A 17,577-nucleotide genomic window follows, 5' to 3' on the forward strand; every position below is an offset into this window, starting at 1 on the left:
ATATCCCTCATATCCAAGTGTGACTTATTAACTAAATTGTTTGTATAGCAAACAAACGACTGGCTTCTTTTCGGAACAATTTCTTGTTGTTTTTAGCTGCTCTGTTTGTATAATCAACATGTTTACATATTATTTAATAAAAAATATATATAAAGAAATGAAAAGGGGCGGGGACACGTGCCGGGTTGTTACGTCACCGACGGTGCCGTGAGCGTCTCCGTCAGGACGCACCGGAGGAGCGGAGCTGAGCAGAGCAGCAACATGGCTGCAGATTACTGGGAGCCAGGAAGATCCGAGAAGCCGTCAGACTGAACCGAGCCACGGATAACCCGGGACAGACCGGGATAAACCCTCCCGGTGAGTAACGGTCACCCCCGGGCCTCGCGTGTAACCGGAAAACCGTCTTTATCAAATGGTGAGTGAGTCGTTGAGGGAGCAGCGGCCGCTCCGCCTCCGCTGCTATTTATAACAGTGAGGAGGACGGTTTACTGCAGGAAATACACGGCTCCCGTCCTCGGCTCTCCAGCTCAGAAACACACAGGCGTAGGCAGGTCCACGGAGACGCGACACCCGAAGCGGCAGAACACAAACAACAGCTGCCACGGGGACACACACACGTAGTTTCAGTTCCCGTTCCGTGCCGTCAGATCCACGGGCAGTGACGTAACGCATCTGTCAGGTACATGTCCTGTCACTCAGCCAGGTGTTAGCCGTCAGGTGTGCACGTGACATGAAGCGGATCTAAGTGGCTGTTTGGGTTCATTAGTGAGTGCGGGTACTTCCTGCTACACAGATCCGAGGCCTCGAGTCTTTTCATCAACACTGAGTAACATCACACTCACCTGTGTGCGTCAGATTCACCAGTGGAAACTCGTGCCCGCGTTTTCAGGGTGTTCCGTGGGATTAGTTTTAAGTGTCACGCGATTACCTGCAGGTGAGATGAGAGTGCATGTAGTGATTTCAATGTGAGATGAGCATAAAGAGGATGATGTCTCAGGTAAACCAAATCCATAGGTGACATGAATACAGGTGGTCATGTACAGGTGAGCCGAATCTATAGCTGATGATCTACAGGTGATGATGTTCAGGTGAGACGAGTGATTCTTGTGAGGTAGACCTATTCGGCTGTGGTGTGGCAGGTGATGATGGTGAATGAATGGTAGATGAATATGCATAACTACTAATTCAGGCATGATGAGTCAGATGTTGAGGCGTTCAGGTGTTTCCAACTGTTTGGCTATTTACATTTCTGTCCTTTTATTTCTACCTGTCCAGGCGTGGTCTCCAGACTGGCAGCCCCGCCCCCCTTGGCATCACGTCCCCCTCTCCCCCTCGGCCCCCGCTAATGGAGAGGATGAGGAAGATCAAACGGCAGCTGTCACTCACTCTGGGGAGGGGTGGGTCAGGGGGAGGGGACAGGACACTGAGTGACACCATCACTCAGGAAGCAACGTCACACAGCGACTCAGGTAATCCTGTCAGGTGTGAACAGAGGCCTGTGCCGAGATTTTAGAGCTCAGCGCTGGGTTTTCAATTTTTATGATGGCGGCTTTAATTAATGCCACACACCTGGCTGCTCAGGTGCAGGTTATGCTTGAGATGAGAGATCAGCATGGAAAATTGCTGTCCACTGGATATAGTGTCACCATTCCTAGAAGATGTCTTGAACCTTGATGGACAGAGATATATATATATATATATATATATATATATATATATATATATATATATATATATATATATATATATATATATATATATATATATATATATATATATATATATATAGATATATATATATATATATATAGATATAGATATATAGATATAGATATAGATATATAGATATATAGATAGATATATAGATAGATATATAGATATATAGAGATAGAGATATATATATATATAGATATATATATAAATAAAAAACATACAACAATAAATGGGAAATTAAAGTACTCTTATTTTCCCCTTATACAACATGTCATAAAGAGAAAAAAGGTAAAGTCCTAAAAATAAATAATGAAACTGGGAAATTCTTTGGTGCTCCCATTCCTGGGACATGTGAGCTTTGTCCAGTTTCCCTACATTACTGACATCTGTGAGAGAGAGAAAATGACCAGCTAACTATAAATTCCCTTGGAATTTACCTCCGAGTGATTTTTATTCACCGCGTGGGTGAACATCACCCGACGTTAGTGTTCTAGGGTTAAATACTTTATATGTTATATGAAATTTGCAAGGCAGCCTACTTACCATTTAGAATTATGTTTCCATTTGTTCTCAGACAGTCAAAAAGCCTCAGGGAAACAATGATGCTAATGCTGTTTTACACATAAGAATGCAGCGAGGCAACGCGTTCATTTAATGCAATACACAGTTGTAATTATAGTCGTATCCACTCGTGCTGCCATGACAAGTCTATTAAAGGAGACTTGTGCTCATTTTGTTTCTAATCTCTCGTTCTACTGCAGTAGTTTAGCTACTGATCTATTTGGGGCTTATGTGTTTATCCTCCGTGGTGACCACGTCGGGGTTGTCCTCGCTTTCTGATGTCACACAGTGCAAAGAGTAACCCACTTCCCATCAGTATGTCCTGGCAACACCTGACACAGAGCTTGTTAAGCTGGGACTGCTTCCATGCTTACCTCGCTCATGTTCCAAGGTAGGCTTGAATAGCCTGGATGCTTGCTCTACCCGGGATTTGAACTCCGGACTTTATGTTCCAAAGACTACGCACTTGATAAATTTCCCAGCCCTAGCATCGACTGTTTTACCAGTATATGTATATATGACAGAAAATAAGGAATCCCACCCCCAGTGTTAGTTCCTGGATATAAATGCTGTTTATCCAATGCTTTTCCTGTCACACGCTTCCATTTGAACCACAGCAACTGTATAGTGTTTATGTTTTTGTGTTTTTCCCACATGATCCCAGCAGATTGTCACAGCTCGTGGGAACTCACTTGTAACTTGACTGAAAGCTTGTCGAGTTGATGGCCACCTTTGTGTGACTGTTCAGTCTGACTGTGGATGTCAGAGAAAGTGAAGCCCGATAAGGCAAAGATATTCTGGGCATGTTGGACATATGTTGTAGTACGGGCGACCACATGACCGGCTGTGCAGCGCTGGCTTGCCGTGATGCATGCTGGTTAAAGATTTGTCTGAAGTCCGCTGGTGCTGCAGAGTGTCACTGTGTCACATGGTGACATAACCTGCCGTGAGCTTGGCGACTGCAGTGAGCTGCAGACTTTTTCCTCCGGCTCCACCAATAGGGAACCACCTCTGTGATGGCAGAACTTTGTCCTGATTGGCTGAATGCTTTAGTATGTAAATAACATGAATAAAATATATTTATTCATTTTATTTCCCCCCTCTTTTTTTAAATATGTAGCTAACTAATTAAAATTATTCCCAGTTAAAACAGTCAAGAACTAACCAGCTGCTAACCAGCTTTATAAACTGGTCTGCCACTCACACAGCAAACCAGTAACTGGAAGCTCGCTGGTTTAATTCCTGACACTTCCCGCCTGATTCCCTCCTCTGATCTGACTGGTTGGTTGGATCTGTGATTTGATTGGTTGCCTCTTGGATCTGTCAATCAATCAATTAATAATATAACACTTGTTTAATTTGAATTTATTTTTTCTCCTTTAACCCCACTTTCATTTTTTTTCCTTCCAAATCAACCAACCGTTACCCGCCTCCTCCCCTCACCTCCTCCTACACCTCCCTCATCCCTCCATCGCCCTTCTGTTACCTCCTTTCCTCCCCACATCCTTCCCTCACTTCGCCCCTTCATCTCTCCCCTCAGAGGTGGTGTCTCTTCGTTCCTCTGGAGGTTTGAAGGTTCGATCTTCATCCTCTTCAGTTCAGTCTTTACTTCAGTCGTACAGCACCTCACTGAGGAAACCCAGAGGCCTCGGACGCAGCCTGAGCTCCTACCTGAACCACGCCACCAGACTGGGTACTAATGCCGCAAATACATGTACATGCACAAGTACTGTACCACTAATACACACATACGTGCTGAATATATACAGTATAATCATGTACTGTGCATCTATCAACATTAAAATAGAAGTTGATTTTGCTGTATGCTTGAAAATGTAGATGAGTTTAACTGGTGATGTTTTATTTTAACGACTAAGTAAATTTAATTTCTCCTGTGAAGTGAAAACATAGATCAGTTGTTGGCTGTGAAACAGGAATGAAGTCATAATTGGTGAGTTTAAATCTGAATGCTGGAGCAGTGAAAGAGGCATTCCCCTCGATTTAAATTCAGTACAGCCAGAAAACAACAGTCTGACGGACGCTGTGGCTTCATGTGTTGGCAGGCTGAATGCTGCAACGTCACACTTCTGCTCTAATCAATGAAAGTGGCTTTTCTGGGCTTGAGAGTGTACGTGCTGCAGAGATGCACTCCATAAATATAAAAACACACCAGTCAAAATACTTTGTTTTACACACGGCGTGCACGATCATTTTACACAGAAATGGTGTTTGTATTTCTTCTTGTAATTGTAAATTTACAAAGTCTACTCTGTGGATGTTTTCTTAGCCACGTCATACAAACAGCGCTGCCTTTTGTCCATGAACTGATGAATTCTTTCCCAAATTTTTGCAGACTGTGACTGTGCAGAACATGCGCTGCATAGTTGCATTCTGCTGCATATCAGCTCTCTAGTAAAGCGCTATACAAATACAGGCCATTTACCATTTTTACCATTTACTCTGAACTGAGAAAGAAGAATTTGCCTGCAGCTGACCCAGGCCGTCTGCTGCAACCGGTCGCAGTGACAGGAAAAAGCAGAGCGATGTAGAAATAGAAAGAATATAAGATGAAATACTGAGCAGGTTGGCCTGCAGAACAGATACAGAGAGAGCAGAGACTGTGGGGAGATAGACGAAACCAAATGGATGCATGCAATCACAGCATATAAAAAGAGAGCACAGGAGAGGTGCGTAATATGAGAAGTTGTGTAACATGACCAAGGAGCGTTCGAGTCACCTGATCCAGCCCGAAATGTAATTGTTTCCAAAAAGAAAAGCTTAAAATCAGGGAGGGTGTCTGACTCCCGAACCCAGACTGGGAGCTGGTTCCACAGCAGAGACGTCTGATAGCTCAAGGCTCTGCCTCCAATTCTATGGAGTGTCGCAGGAAATAATGTCGTGCCATAGAAGAGATCAGCGTGGCTCTGCCTCTCAGTCTCCAGGAACCACAATAAGCCTGCACTGTGAGAGCGAAGTGCTCTGCTGGGATAATGCAATACTATTAAGTCTTTAAGATATGATGGACTCTGCTCATTCAGGACTTTGTGTGTGATGAAAATGATTTTAAGCTCTATACTAGAGTTCACAAGGGGCCAATGAAGACAAGTTAATATGAGAGAATTAATATGGGAGAAATGGCTCTTTCTCTAGTCCTCGTTAGTACTCTTACTACAGCATTTCTTTATCAGCTGGAGGCTTTTCAGAGAGCTATGAGTACATCCTGATATAAATGAATTACAGTAGTCCAGCCTGGAAGTGACAGATACAGCGGAGTGCGTTTTCAGCTTCACTCTCAGGCAGGATATTCCTGTTTTTGACGCTACTGCAGAGGAGGATTAGTTGTGAGTCATGCCACCAAAACAGCTCTGACCTGCCTGGACACGGGATTTCTGAGATGAGTTGTAGGGAGGAGCCTCTGTAGATCGGACTTGTTTTGGTGCATTTGGTGATATGGGGAATTTAAGGCCTGCTCTACTCTTTGTATGCGTGTGACTGTTATTCGTGTGTGTTTTCAGAGATCGTCCATGAAGATGTGAAAATGAGCTCAGATGGAGAAAGCGATCCAGCTTCTTCTTCTGATGATGTTCAGAGTCCAGTTAAAGTCAGAATGAGGAATAAGAAGATCTCTACTGAGGTACACACACACACACACACACACACACACACACACACACACACACACACACACACACACACACACACACACACACACACACACACACACACACACACACAGAGAGCTTACTAGCAGAGATGTTGGGATATTCCCCAGTCTTTAAGGAGCACTCACTATTTGTTTTCTGCAAAGCCTTGAGGACCTTTTAGCGGTTTGGTGCAGCTCTTCGCCTCCTTGGTTGGTTTCGTTTTTGATATTTTCTTACATTCCTTCCAAAGGAACATCTTCAGCCAAATGTGTTATAGAGCTAAGTCTGGTTTGAGATTTCTTGTTGCTTCTTCAGTCCAGCGCGTCGTAGCTGCTGACGGAGGGCCTTCACACTGCTCTGACTGAGACGGTGCCGTGTGTTTCTCTAACATTAATATTTATCAGATGCAAAGATGCGTTGGAGTGGTTTAGCCTGCAGCTTCCCAAACATGTCAGCGAGCTTGTCTTCATCTTTTTCACGACTGAAAGACTCGGCTGGTCTCCGGGTACAGATGCACAGCTGTCATGCTGGCTGGTCCAGGTCCTGCTTTTAAGGAACGAGCGAGCAAAATGTGTTCGTTTCAGCGCCAGACTCGAACTGGTGCTTAACAAAGCTGGGTTTACCTGTGCAGTGCTGGTAAAGCTGTAAATGAGCCAATAGGCTACAATAACTGTCAGGCTGAAGTGTGGGCTGATTGAGCTGCTGTGTCATTAAAAGCAAACCGCTTAGAGAGTGAGGACTCTTTCATCTGTGAGCTTTTTATTTTCTATGTGGGCTTTTGTTTTTGCAGGCAGATGTGTGACCCCCCCCCCTCACCACCTCCCCTCGCGGCTAATGGGTGATGCCAGTCTGTCACACATCTGTGGACAGATGTTCTGACTCCTGGCCGGAGGTTTTGTTTCTCTGCCTTCTGTTTTAAAATCCTCTAAAGGTTTTCTGATGGATTCAGGTCAGGGGACGGACTTTATCCAGCTCATAATTTCACATTGTTCTTCCATTAGTCTGTAAAGGTCTTCTCCTCCGAGGAACCTCCATGTGTCTGGCTCTGCAGCTACCGCTGGGTCAGATCAGGTCCATCAACCTGTATTTTCTTTTGGCTCCTCCTGTAGATCCTGACCTCTGCTGCTACATTAAAGCACAGGTACAGGTGGATTCCTCACCATGTTGGTCTCACCCTGAGAGCCAAACGAGCAGCTGTGGAGTTCGTGGGTTCTTTTTATAATCTCGCTCAGGCAGCCATCTTTAAGAGGAATCGGGTGCGATTACTGTTTGCTGCAGTGGTCACAGGTTGCATTCAGGGCCTGCATTTCCAGTGCTGTCTGCCCTTTGTTTGTTTTTAGTGCTACTTCAGATCCAATGCAGACATTTCATGTTAAAATGAAACGGTTCCTTTCATGATGACTGAACATTTACCTGCAGCGGTAAAAGGTCTTTGCTGATGAAAATAAACTGTCAGGTGCTGCGGAGGATGAAGGTGAACGTTCACGTGAATTCTGTTGTGTTTCTTCTCTGTTTCAGGACATCAACAAACGTCTGTCGTTACCGGCTGACATCCGTCTTCCAGACGATTACCTGGAGAAGTTTAATGTGATTGGTCCAGCTCTGTTCGAGCAGCCAATCAGCAGGCGGCTGCGTAGAGTGTCTCTGGTATGTGTAACTGCTTCTTTTTGTTTTCACGCAGGTGTTTGGGACAGTTTTGGGTAGGCCTGCCACAAACGATGATTTTGATAGTCGACTAGTCACCGATTATTTTTGTGATTAGTCGACTAATTGGATCATGCATCCAGTGGACGTGGAAAGTATAGCTTATTGGACCAGCATCTGCTCTAATATAACTATCATTTCTAACTAAAAATAAAGACAAGATGATGGTTTATTAAACTTTTAATGAAATTTGCAGATTGTCTCAGTGAAGTTTAATAAACTCTGCCGTCTGCTCCTTGCTGTTCAATATATAACAGGACATTGGAGTAAATTCGACCATCTCACACTTCTGTTTAATCAGTTTTCTGTGTGATGTTTATTCAGCTGTGTGAAAACTGTAACTTTAATCTCAGCCAAACTGATTTACTCAGGAACTAATAAAAGACTGAACAAAGCCAAACAACAACATTTTTAATTTATCTAACTGACTTATAAATCATGTTTAACCTGAGTAGCGAAAGATCGCGAGGGGGGGGGGTTGAAAACGATGTGCTGGGAGTTCGCTGTTCTTGCCGGATCTAGTGAGCCTTGAACCCGGGCTCGCTATCCAGCTGGTGGGTAACAGACGTCTCCGAAAACGTCGGAGCGCTTTTACAAATATGTGATGTCTTGATAAACCGAGCAGATACTCGAGGTTTACACAGCTACATTCTCGCCTGGAAATATGTTAAACGTTTATTTTGTGACCCAGACATTTGGGCAGGCTTTGTCGCGCCGCTGTAACGTAATCGGCCTACAACTGCGGCCTCCGAAGGATGCGGCCCCTGAATTTGGATACGCTGGGCTGCAGACTGTGTGTCTGTAGGGGGGGATGCAAGTGTGAAACCGGTTTCTGATTCTGTTGTTTCAAGTAATGCAGGATGTTTGTTGTGTTGTTTCTCTTGCATTTAGTGTGCCAGTGCAGGTTATTTTAACCCTCTCATCTCTGCCTCTTTGCCTGCAGTCAGAGATTGGTTTTGGGAAGCTGGAGACTTACATCAAGCTGGACAAACTGGGAGAGGTGAGGCCACATTATCTCCTTCTATCGGTTGATGTCAGACAGATCTTTGAAACTGTTTAATAAAGAACACAAACAGCATCTAAGTGCTCCGTGCTGCTCTGTGACACTCCTTAAGGGTTTCATTTCAGACTCACTAACTAATGTAAAGTTTTCTGACCTTTTCTACAAATTAAGTGTAAAAAGCTTTGCCTGACAGTCCACTCTTTTTGTTGTAATGTTTGCCTTTGGCTCCTGAAATCAATAAATAAGATTCCGATGGCCCAAATGCCCCGCCTCTCTCCTCTCTGTGTGTCACCTGTGTGTAGGGGACCTATGCCACAGTGTATAAAGGTCGGAGTAAACTGACTGAAAATCTCGTGGCTCTGAAGGAAATTAGACTGGAACATGAAGAAGGAGCTCCGTGTACTGCAATCAGAGAAGGTACTGCATCACTGACACTGAACCAACAGAAGTATTACTGGTACTACAGTAGTAGAAATACTAATGACAGCATGTTTGTACTTTTTACTCCTCAGTGTCTCTGTTGAAGGATTTGAAACACGCCAACATCGTCACGCTTCATGACATCATCCACACGCAGAAATCCCTCACACTGGTGTTTGAGTACCTGGTAAGAAATGCACACAACAATACACAAACTCCTCTTCTTCTTCTTCTTTGGTGGGTTTGAATGTGTGTTCATGTGTTTCAGGACAAGGATCTGAAGCAGTATCTGGACGACTGTGGAAATGTCATTCATGTTCACAATGTCAAAGTGAGAAAAGTTTGTTTTATTCTTAGTATAATGAATGTGTGTGTGTGTGTGTGTGTGTGTGTGTGTGTGTGTGTGTGTGTGTGTGTGTGTGTGTGTGTGTGTGTGTGTGTGTGTGTGTGTGTGTTTGTGTGTGTGTCACAAACTGATGTGACAAACCTGCTGGTGATTTAACTTTTCTGATTTTGGTAGATTTTTAAACAATGATAAAAAATGAATTTAAAAAAGCAGAAGGAATTCTTCTTCTCTTGTTTCCCTGTTTTTGAGGGTTTTTCTTTGCATCGTGTGCTCATCGACTTTTCCTGTAACTGCAGTGGTGTTTCTGTCCTCAGCTCTTCCTTTTCCAGCTGCTGCGAGGTTTGTCGTACTGCCACCGGAGGAAAGTTCTCCATCGAGATCTAAAACCACAAAATCTGCTGATCAACGAGCGAGGAGAGCTCAAGCTAGCAGACTTTGGTGAGTCCTGCAGACACTCTTAGTTTTTGTTTTTTGTTTTTTTTGTAAAGTTAGGACCTATTTAAATCTTAGCGTCTGAGGTTTTTCTTGTGCAAAACTCACCTTTTGAGTGATGTAAATGTGTAATGATGTAAGCGTGAGCTACCGGCACCTGTCACGCTAAAACTAAGGAAAAGGCAAACAAGAAAACAAGAACAGTTGGCTCTGAAGGTGGAACAAAACATGAAGAAATGGACCGACATTCACGTCCATTATTTATTGGTTGGAGGAACATCTTGCTCGTCTGAGCAAAATATCAAATTTTATTTATTCTCAACTTCTGACTTCAGTGAAGCTACGTAGGGAGAAAATTAAGACACTGGAAGAGGATTACAAGAAAGTAAAAGACCAAATCAACTGTGTGTGTGAAGAGCTGCCCAGCTGTTGCCAAGCCCATCTGTGAGACACACACACACACACACACACACACACACACACACACACAACAAGTGCTACTTATTAAATTGCAGACCGAACCCTTGGCCAGTGGGAGCCCCCGGCTGAATCCCTGCCTTTCCAGCTCCACGATTATCACTAAACCTCGTGATTTTCTTCATCTTGTTGTTGTTGTCATTCCAACCAGCTGGCAGTTATGTCATGTTAGTGATGAAGATGTGAAGTTCTTCAGGGACCTCTCTCAGACCTTCACTTCATTTATTTATCACAGCATCGCAGAGAGCCGTTCTTCCTGTATTACCAGTGGAGACAGTTTTATTGGAAGAGAGTCGATTTTTGGTTCCTGTGAGAATTGGATATTAAAACCGCTTCGGGCCGTGCGGTTAAAGACACAGAGGGCGACCGATCCCTTTTTATGCCTGGACTTTGACGATGAGCCAGAGACATGGATTTGCTCTGTGCAGTTTGGCAGAGGAGGATTACAGACACACATCTGACCTCCACAACCAGAGACAGAATGACCTCCTCGGTGAATTCAGGACAGCAGAGTCACTGCACATCATCCCATCGTCTATTTGTAATGCAACACCCAGAAAGTATTTAAAATGCCTTTTGAGGCAGTGTGAGTCGTGGTCCTTACGGAGAATGAATACATTTATTTTAGCTGTTAGGATACAAATGTAATCTGAATCAGTGTAAAGACAGTGATGATGAGGCTTTAATGACACGTGTGTGTGTGTGTGTGTGTGTGTGCGTGCGTGTGTGTTTGTTTCAGGTTTGGCTCGAGCAAAGTCGATCCCAACAAAGACGTACTCCAACGAGGTGGTGACGCTGTGGTACCGACCACCTGACATCCTGCTGGGCAGCACCGACTACTCCACTCACATCGACATGTGGTCAGTGATGCAGTACACTGTACTACTCTATTGTAGTACTGCTACTAGAAAATTTGATAAATTACATTTTAAAAAAATCGATTCTTCTGTGGTGAAATGATCATCTATGGTTAAACCATCTGATGAGACAAACCTCTTGCCGTGTGTGTGCGTGTCTTTGCGCTTGTCTGTCTTTCTGTTTTTAGGGGTGTTGGCTGCATTTTTTACGAGATGGCGACAGGTCGACCTCTGTTTCCTGGTTCCACAGTCGAGGAGGAGCTTCACTTTATCTTTAAATTGTTGGGTGAGAATCATCTTCTACTTCGTAATCTTTTGAGGACTCCATCGACCTGTGTTGATTAAAAGCATGCCTTAGGTTGGACGTGGGAGGGACGTCACACCACACCTCATCATGCTGCTGTTTTTAGCTTTATTTTGTAAATTAATTTAAATGTATGTTTCAAAAAAATAGCTGTTAAGCTTTTGCATTTATATTTATAATAAACCTCGTATGTATTTTGTGTGCAGGTACTCCCACAGAGCAGACCTGGCCTGGGATCACGTCTAATGAGGAGTTTGTGGCGTTTAACTATCCTCAATACAAAGCAGAGAGACTGAGTAACCACACTCCCAGGTGCAGAGCTGCACACATGTACACCATGTTTTAGTAGCCGGGGGTTAAAACACTAAGCCTCCTCATCCATATGTCCAGCCTGTTGCTGCTGACCCACCAGGATCCGTGTGATTCCTTTGCAGTGGCCTCCAGAGAGCCTTCCTCTTTACTTTATTTTAAGTCACCAGATCTGCAGCTGCACACAGATGTGCAGTAATCTTAAAGGCTCACTGCACCAGATAACGAAGTTTGTGTTTTTGTGTTCAGGCTCAGCACTGAAGGAGTGGAGCTGTTGTCAGAATTCCTACAGGTCAGTTAACCTCGCAGTGTTTGTGCGTCTCCTTTTCTTTCTGAATCATAACGAATAAATAACCTTTTGGGTTTTTTTTTTTTTTGTGTTCATTTATGTGATGGGGAAAATAAAAATTTAAAGTTTAAACTTTATTTAAACTTTAGTTTGAGGGGAAGAAGAGGATCTCTGCAGACGAGTCGATGAACCACTCTTACTTCAGTAACCTTGGAAAGAGAGTGAAGTTACTTCCTGACAGTAAGTTTAAAGTTCACACCGGTCCCATTTGGTCCCTGTTGTTACGGTAACATCACAGAGGCGCTGTGGTTGTTTTTGTTTCAGCGACGTCCATCTTCACCCTGCCAGAGATTCAGCTTGAAAAGGAAGCGATGAGACCAACAGCAGCAGCACCGGATCCAGGTAACAGTCTGTGTGGGAAGGAGGCAGAGCCGGCGTGGCTCCCTGCTGGGTTAGTCTGACACTGACATCGTCTATTTTTGTCTTTCTGTCCAGCAAACAGTCCAAACAGGAGGCGGAGTATGCTTTTCTGACATCGTGGCGAGGCGGAGTCAGCTGCTGGACAAACAAAGGGAAACTGACAGGACAGGAAGTGACGATGATGATGATGATGATGCTTTTTTTTTTTGCTAGAGGATTTACTTTACTGACTAACAGCAAGTGCAACAGAGTAGAAGAAAACAGAAGTTACTATTATTTATGACGAGAAGATGAAGCCCGTTGTTTACACAGAGAGGAAATTATGATTCGCTGCAGCTACCTGACCAATCAGAGCACAGAATATTGGGACTAACGGGCTTCAGGGCTTCACCTCGGTACATGGAGAGATGAACGGGTGAATTGTAGTAAAAGCTTCTCCAGGAGGTTCTGTCTTCCATCTTCACTGCAAAGATTAAACACATAAATATCAAGTTGGTGAAAGTCCTGGAAAACCTGGAATTCAGCTCTGCTGTCATGGAAACCCCTGGAAACAGCCGTATACGTCATATCATCCGTGTGAACATCTGCGGCAGCAAAGTCAGCGTTAAACTGAAGCCAAGATCCAGTCCCAGCGTGCTGAACTGTACCTGCTTAAAACTTTAATAACACCTGATGAAACACAATAAAAATTCAGTTTGTTAAACACACAAAAAACAAAAATTCAGAAATTTTGACTCCAAAGTTTTCCCTAAATTGCAGCTTGATTTATTTTAATATTTTTTTTAACGTGCTACCGAACATGAGATGAAACCGTCAGAGTAACGTCGAGCCTGCAGCGAGAGGAAAACCGGCGCTGTTTTCACATTAAAGGCTGAAGACGAATGTTCTCTGTTTCAAACCCGCAGCTCTTCAGCGGTCTCCTTATCTGTGTCGAGCTGCCGATTGTGTTTCGGTTTGCAGTATTACATTTTACACTTCAGTGTTACTATTAAACAGCCTGCAGGAGAAGCCAAACACACATCTGTGGAAATTTAAACCTTTGCTTTTATTTTGAAAGTGTGAACCTGATTTCTGCTGTTCTGCATGTGTGTGTCGTACACTCGAACTTTATACTGTAATACTGTTAATATATATATTAATACCAAGAGACGGTAACACCATAAATCTGCCGTATATAGCTTATCACAGAGAATTTATTTCAACTGGAGTTTTATTTATTGGTTTTTTTTTTGTTTATTGGAGATCAGTAAGTAGGGTTTTTTTTTCTTCTTTTTTTTGTCATGGAGACTGTTGAAAAGTGTGATGCCTTTGCCTCATTAGACCCCATGACATGTCAGAGGAAAATGCAGGGCACTGATTGGCTAATTCTGTTTAAACAGCAGCAAACAAGTTTGTTTCTGCACAGACTCAACCAGCACTCAGCCGATTGGGAATTTCCTATGAAATGCGCAACAGACAATTTTTGATGGCAAATTACACGCAGCATCGCGTTCTCTTTCATAAAGAACTTTTTGCAGCTCGTGGTTTTTAGCCTGTGTGTAAACAGACTGCAAAAGAACATTTTAAAGAGATTCACATCCTCGTTGAGACCTAATCTTCCCCTGCACAGAGTCCAGGTGTCGCTGGATGGGATTCATATAACCTTCAGGTAGTTTTCAGATTTCATCCCTTCAAAAACAGATGTAATTTCAAAAAGCCAGTTTTTATTTTTATTTCATTTTTTTTGTATTCTTATCAGTTTTAAGAGTGTTCATATTTTTAAGAGATAAGCTGTTCTTGATGTGAATCTTTATTTTTTAGCTGTGAAGAAATCTTAGCAATAGAGAAATAATAAGACAATAATAACCATCGAACAAGGTGTTTGACTCAGAGGAAGCTGACTTTTCAATCTGCTGTAAAAATGTTGCATACAGTTGTATGTTTGTGGGAGGTTAGAGACATCCAGTGCCCGTAAACGAACGCACCTCCTTTATGTTTGATTGTTTTATTGAACGGCAGCAGAAGTCTGAAGTCTTAAAAAGTTAGAATGGATTCTAGAGGTGTACATTTTTTTAAATACCAGAAAAAGATATCAGACTGAAAATATTCAGACTTTTGCTCCCCGTGAATCATTGAAACGAAACGATAAAACATTGTGGAGGTGAGTTGCCGTTATAGGTAGTAATTCAGAGTGTTTACTGTGTTTCTGTGAATAAAATTGGACACTGGCTGCAGTCAAATGGTCAAAAGAAATGATCACCTGTGTAATTTTCTAATCACTTTTCCTTAACTTCAATGAAACATGTTACAAAAGGATGATTTATAAGGACTTCAAAGAGCCACAGTGCTCAGACTGCTCACACACTAAACTGGCAGCAGATGCTTTGGTGTTTCTGTCTCCAGCGATGCAAAAATCTCGTCTTAGTTATTTTGTCCCATGTGTTCTGTTTCAGGAAGAGTATAAATATGACTTCCTCACCAACCTTTGTCTAAGGCTTCCAGTATCTGTGACTGAAGTAACAGTAATAATCCTCAAAGCTGGCAACACAGCAAGGCACAAAAAGAGAACATATCCATGCAAACTGAGGTATACTGCAACCTTCCCTGTGGCTGTTTTATTTGACCTAATTACATATAATTGTTGCAAATTAGGCATGGGTATTAGCTGCTTACCTTTCCTGAGGAAAACTGACTATTTGACTGCAACCTGTGTGTTTTTCTTTTAGGACTTAAATGTGTTCAAAGTGATGTGACGGGGCGAGAGTCAGACTAAAGGTGAAGCTTCTGTGAGCCGTGCTAATGCTGGGTTAAACAAATGACTGTTGAATGTAACTCTAAACTGTTGATGTGGTCAGTAGTTTAATGTTGGCTGGGTTTACAGTAATAATGTGTACAGAGTTACTGATTATTAGAGATAATCACAGGTTTTAATCTGCACGCTGCAGTGTTGTTGTTCCTCAGCTGCTGCTCAATTGCACAGGAAACGGCGTATAGATGTGAAAGTTCAGAGCGCATGTTTCTTCAGAGGTCACTGATTGATCTGCATTTTTGGTTTTAGGAACATGAAATAATGGAAAAGAACTCAGGAGCACACTACGTCCCAGTTGTTGAAAGAAAAGCACTTTTGCTTTAATCTGAGATTAAAGCAAAATGGTCAGAAATCCTTCAGGACAGGATTTTACAGGTACATTTTCAGCAGTCATCACTTGAGTTTTCCACATACAGTGTGTTGCCTAATGCAGAGTTAACAGATCATCATACAGCATGTACTACTTTATTAAAAGGTGCACGTAAGACCGACTGGGCTGGTTCTCAAACTACAAACGCTGTATTTTCACATGTACACGTCTTCTCTCTCTTTTCCATTCTAATAGTATCCAGTCACTGAACCTCAGGGAAGGGAACAGTACATTGTGATGTATGAAGCCATTAGTTTCCCTTCTTTAAACAGCCTCCATTTATAACAACAAAAAGACGTCATTAAAATCAAAAGCTGGATCATCGTTTCGTGCATTGGTGTGTGCTGCTCCCACCACAAACCAAGCGTTTCACAGACCCTGAACTGGCAGCTTTGTTAAATGTGCCCATATCGTGCTGCTTTGTGGGGAGACTGTACATGTACATATGTGTCCTCTTGCTTAGATCCAGTTTGCACGGCTCTGTGATGGGAGCAGTACATCCTGGTGCATGAAATCTTCAGTTTGCCTCTATTTCATACAACAAAAACACACTTGATGCCTTTTAGAGGGAAGTTAATGTCCTCAAAATTGAAAGCCGGTGCTCCTGATGCTAAACTTCAAATCCGCTGTTGCTAAAGGGGATTTTTTTTTGTTGTATTAACACCTTTTATCAGATTTGGACATTTTGCTTTTACATGAATTATTAAACAAAACGGGACACAAAACAAGAATCATTCAAAATCATGCAAAGCGAGGCAGCAGCAGGGTTCATGTCTGCTATGTTTGTCACGTTTAGGAACATTTTAGTGACCTATGGAGAAACATGCATGTTTCTGGTCCACATAGATGCAAATGCTGTTTTCTCTGCTTTTGTAAATGAACTAACATGCTTTGTTTTGGTCGACACCATACCAAAGTTATCTGCAATATACTGCACTGCATGATGGGATTCTTCCAGATAACTTCTATGCTGTTCATTTGAATAATCTTCCATTTGCCAAGAAAGCACTGCGACATATCTGATGCTATAATGGATCTGCATACTTGAAATATGAGTCCAAGTATGAGAAAGAAAGTATATCCTGTTATTGTGTACAATTATGTTTACTTCATGTATACTGGATATATTTAAAGTACATAAATATTAAAATTCTTTATTTATTATCAGTGTTGGCTGTTTGTTTATTAGACTTTATTAGTGTTTCTACTTTGATATTACAGTTAACAGGTACGCTGTACTGTAGTATTCACTCGTCCATCCAAATCATTGAATTCAGGTGTTTCCATCACTTCCATGGCCGTGTTGCCAGGACAACAGTACATGCCTGACTGCATTGTGCCGAATTGTGGATTATGGTGTGGCGTTGTCCCCTTAGTTCAGGTCAAAGAAACTCTTAATGCTTCAGCACACCGAGACATTTGGGACAATTTCATGTTCCCAATTTTGTAGGAAGAGTCTGGACCTCAAGCCCGATAAAGCAGCTTTGGGATCAGAGCGGAAACCAGGAGCCAGGCCTTTTTGTTCAATATCAGTGTGCGACCTCACAAATGTGCTTTTGGAAGAATGGTCAAGAATTCCCATAAACAACTGTTAACCCTTGTATGGTGTTCGGGTCTGTGAGACCCGTTTTCAGTTTTTTTCAAAAGAAAAATTAAACAATTAATTATTTTTTCAACCTGAAATTCATTGGCTTTGGCTTATTTTCTGTGAAGAGCATGAATCTGAACAAATTTTCAATGACCTCATACTGTACCTCCCCCCACGCAATTACATTACATACAAGGTGTTCGGGTCCACTGGACCCAGGTCTAGTAAAAGTGTTGAAAGTGTAGGTCCTGTGTTCCCACACTCTGTCTTCCTCCTTTCTGGTGCTGCTGATAGTGTTTTCCTCCCCTCCTGCTCCCGCACAAAGTTGCAACATTGTTGAAAATTCAACTAT

General features: G+C 42.6%; 1 protein-coding gene across 6 annotated transcripts; it reads left to right on the top strand.

Annotated features, from left to right (window-relative positions):
• Nucleotides 1–211: 211 nt before the first annotated feature.
• Nucleotides 212–16,804, top strand: cdk16 (cyclin dependent kinase 16). Of its 6 annotated transcripts, none has more exons than XM_026153781.2 (17): nt 212–357; nt 1,276–1,469; nt 3,815–3,967; nt 5,790–5,908; nt 7,437–7,565; nt 8,566–8,622; nt 8,928–9,042; nt 9,138–9,232; nt 9,314–9,376; nt 9,706–9,829; nt 11,040–11,160; nt 11,346–11,443; nt 11,668–11,773; nt 12,020–12,062; nt 12,209–12,299; nt 12,384–12,461; nt 12,555–16,804. In XM_026153781.2, the coding sequence occupies exons 2-17, from the start codon at nt 1,346–1,348 to the stop codon at nt 12,590–12,592; spliced, it is 1,554 nt and encodes a 517-aa protein (XP_026009566.1). In that variant the 5' UTR covers nt 212–357; nt 1,276–1,345; the 3' UTR covers nt 12,593–16,804. The 6 variants fall into 6 exon arrangements, with proteins under 6 accessions (XP_026009566.1, XP_026009564.1, XP_026009563.1 ...); XM_026153779.2 differs by having other exon boundaries at nt 258–415; XM_026153778.2 differs by lacking the exon at nt 212–357 and adding an exon at nt 503–679.
• Nucleotides 16,805–17,577: the final 773 nt, after the last annotated feature.

This window comes from Astatotilapia calliptera, chromosome 20, assembly GCF_964374335.1.
Source record: "Astatotilapia calliptera chromosome 20, fAstCal68.1, whole genome shotgun sequence".
In the NCBI taxonomy this organism is placed as follows: domain Eukaryota; kingdom Metazoa; phylum Chordata; class Actinopteri; order Cichliformes; family Cichlidae; genus Astatotilapia; species Astatotilapia calliptera.

Bases quoted from the DNA above. Each gene is read 5' to 3' on its own strand.
- cdk16 (XM_026153777.2), top strand. The intron at 9,377-9,705 runs GTGAGAAAAGTT...TTCTGTCCTCAG, and splicing joins TTCATGTTCACAATGTCAAA to CTCTTCCTTTTCCAGCTGCT. The intron at 12,462-12,554 runs GTAACAGTCTGT...CTTTCTGTCCAG, and splicing joins AGCAGCAGCACCGGATCCAG to CAAACAGTCCAAACAGGAGG.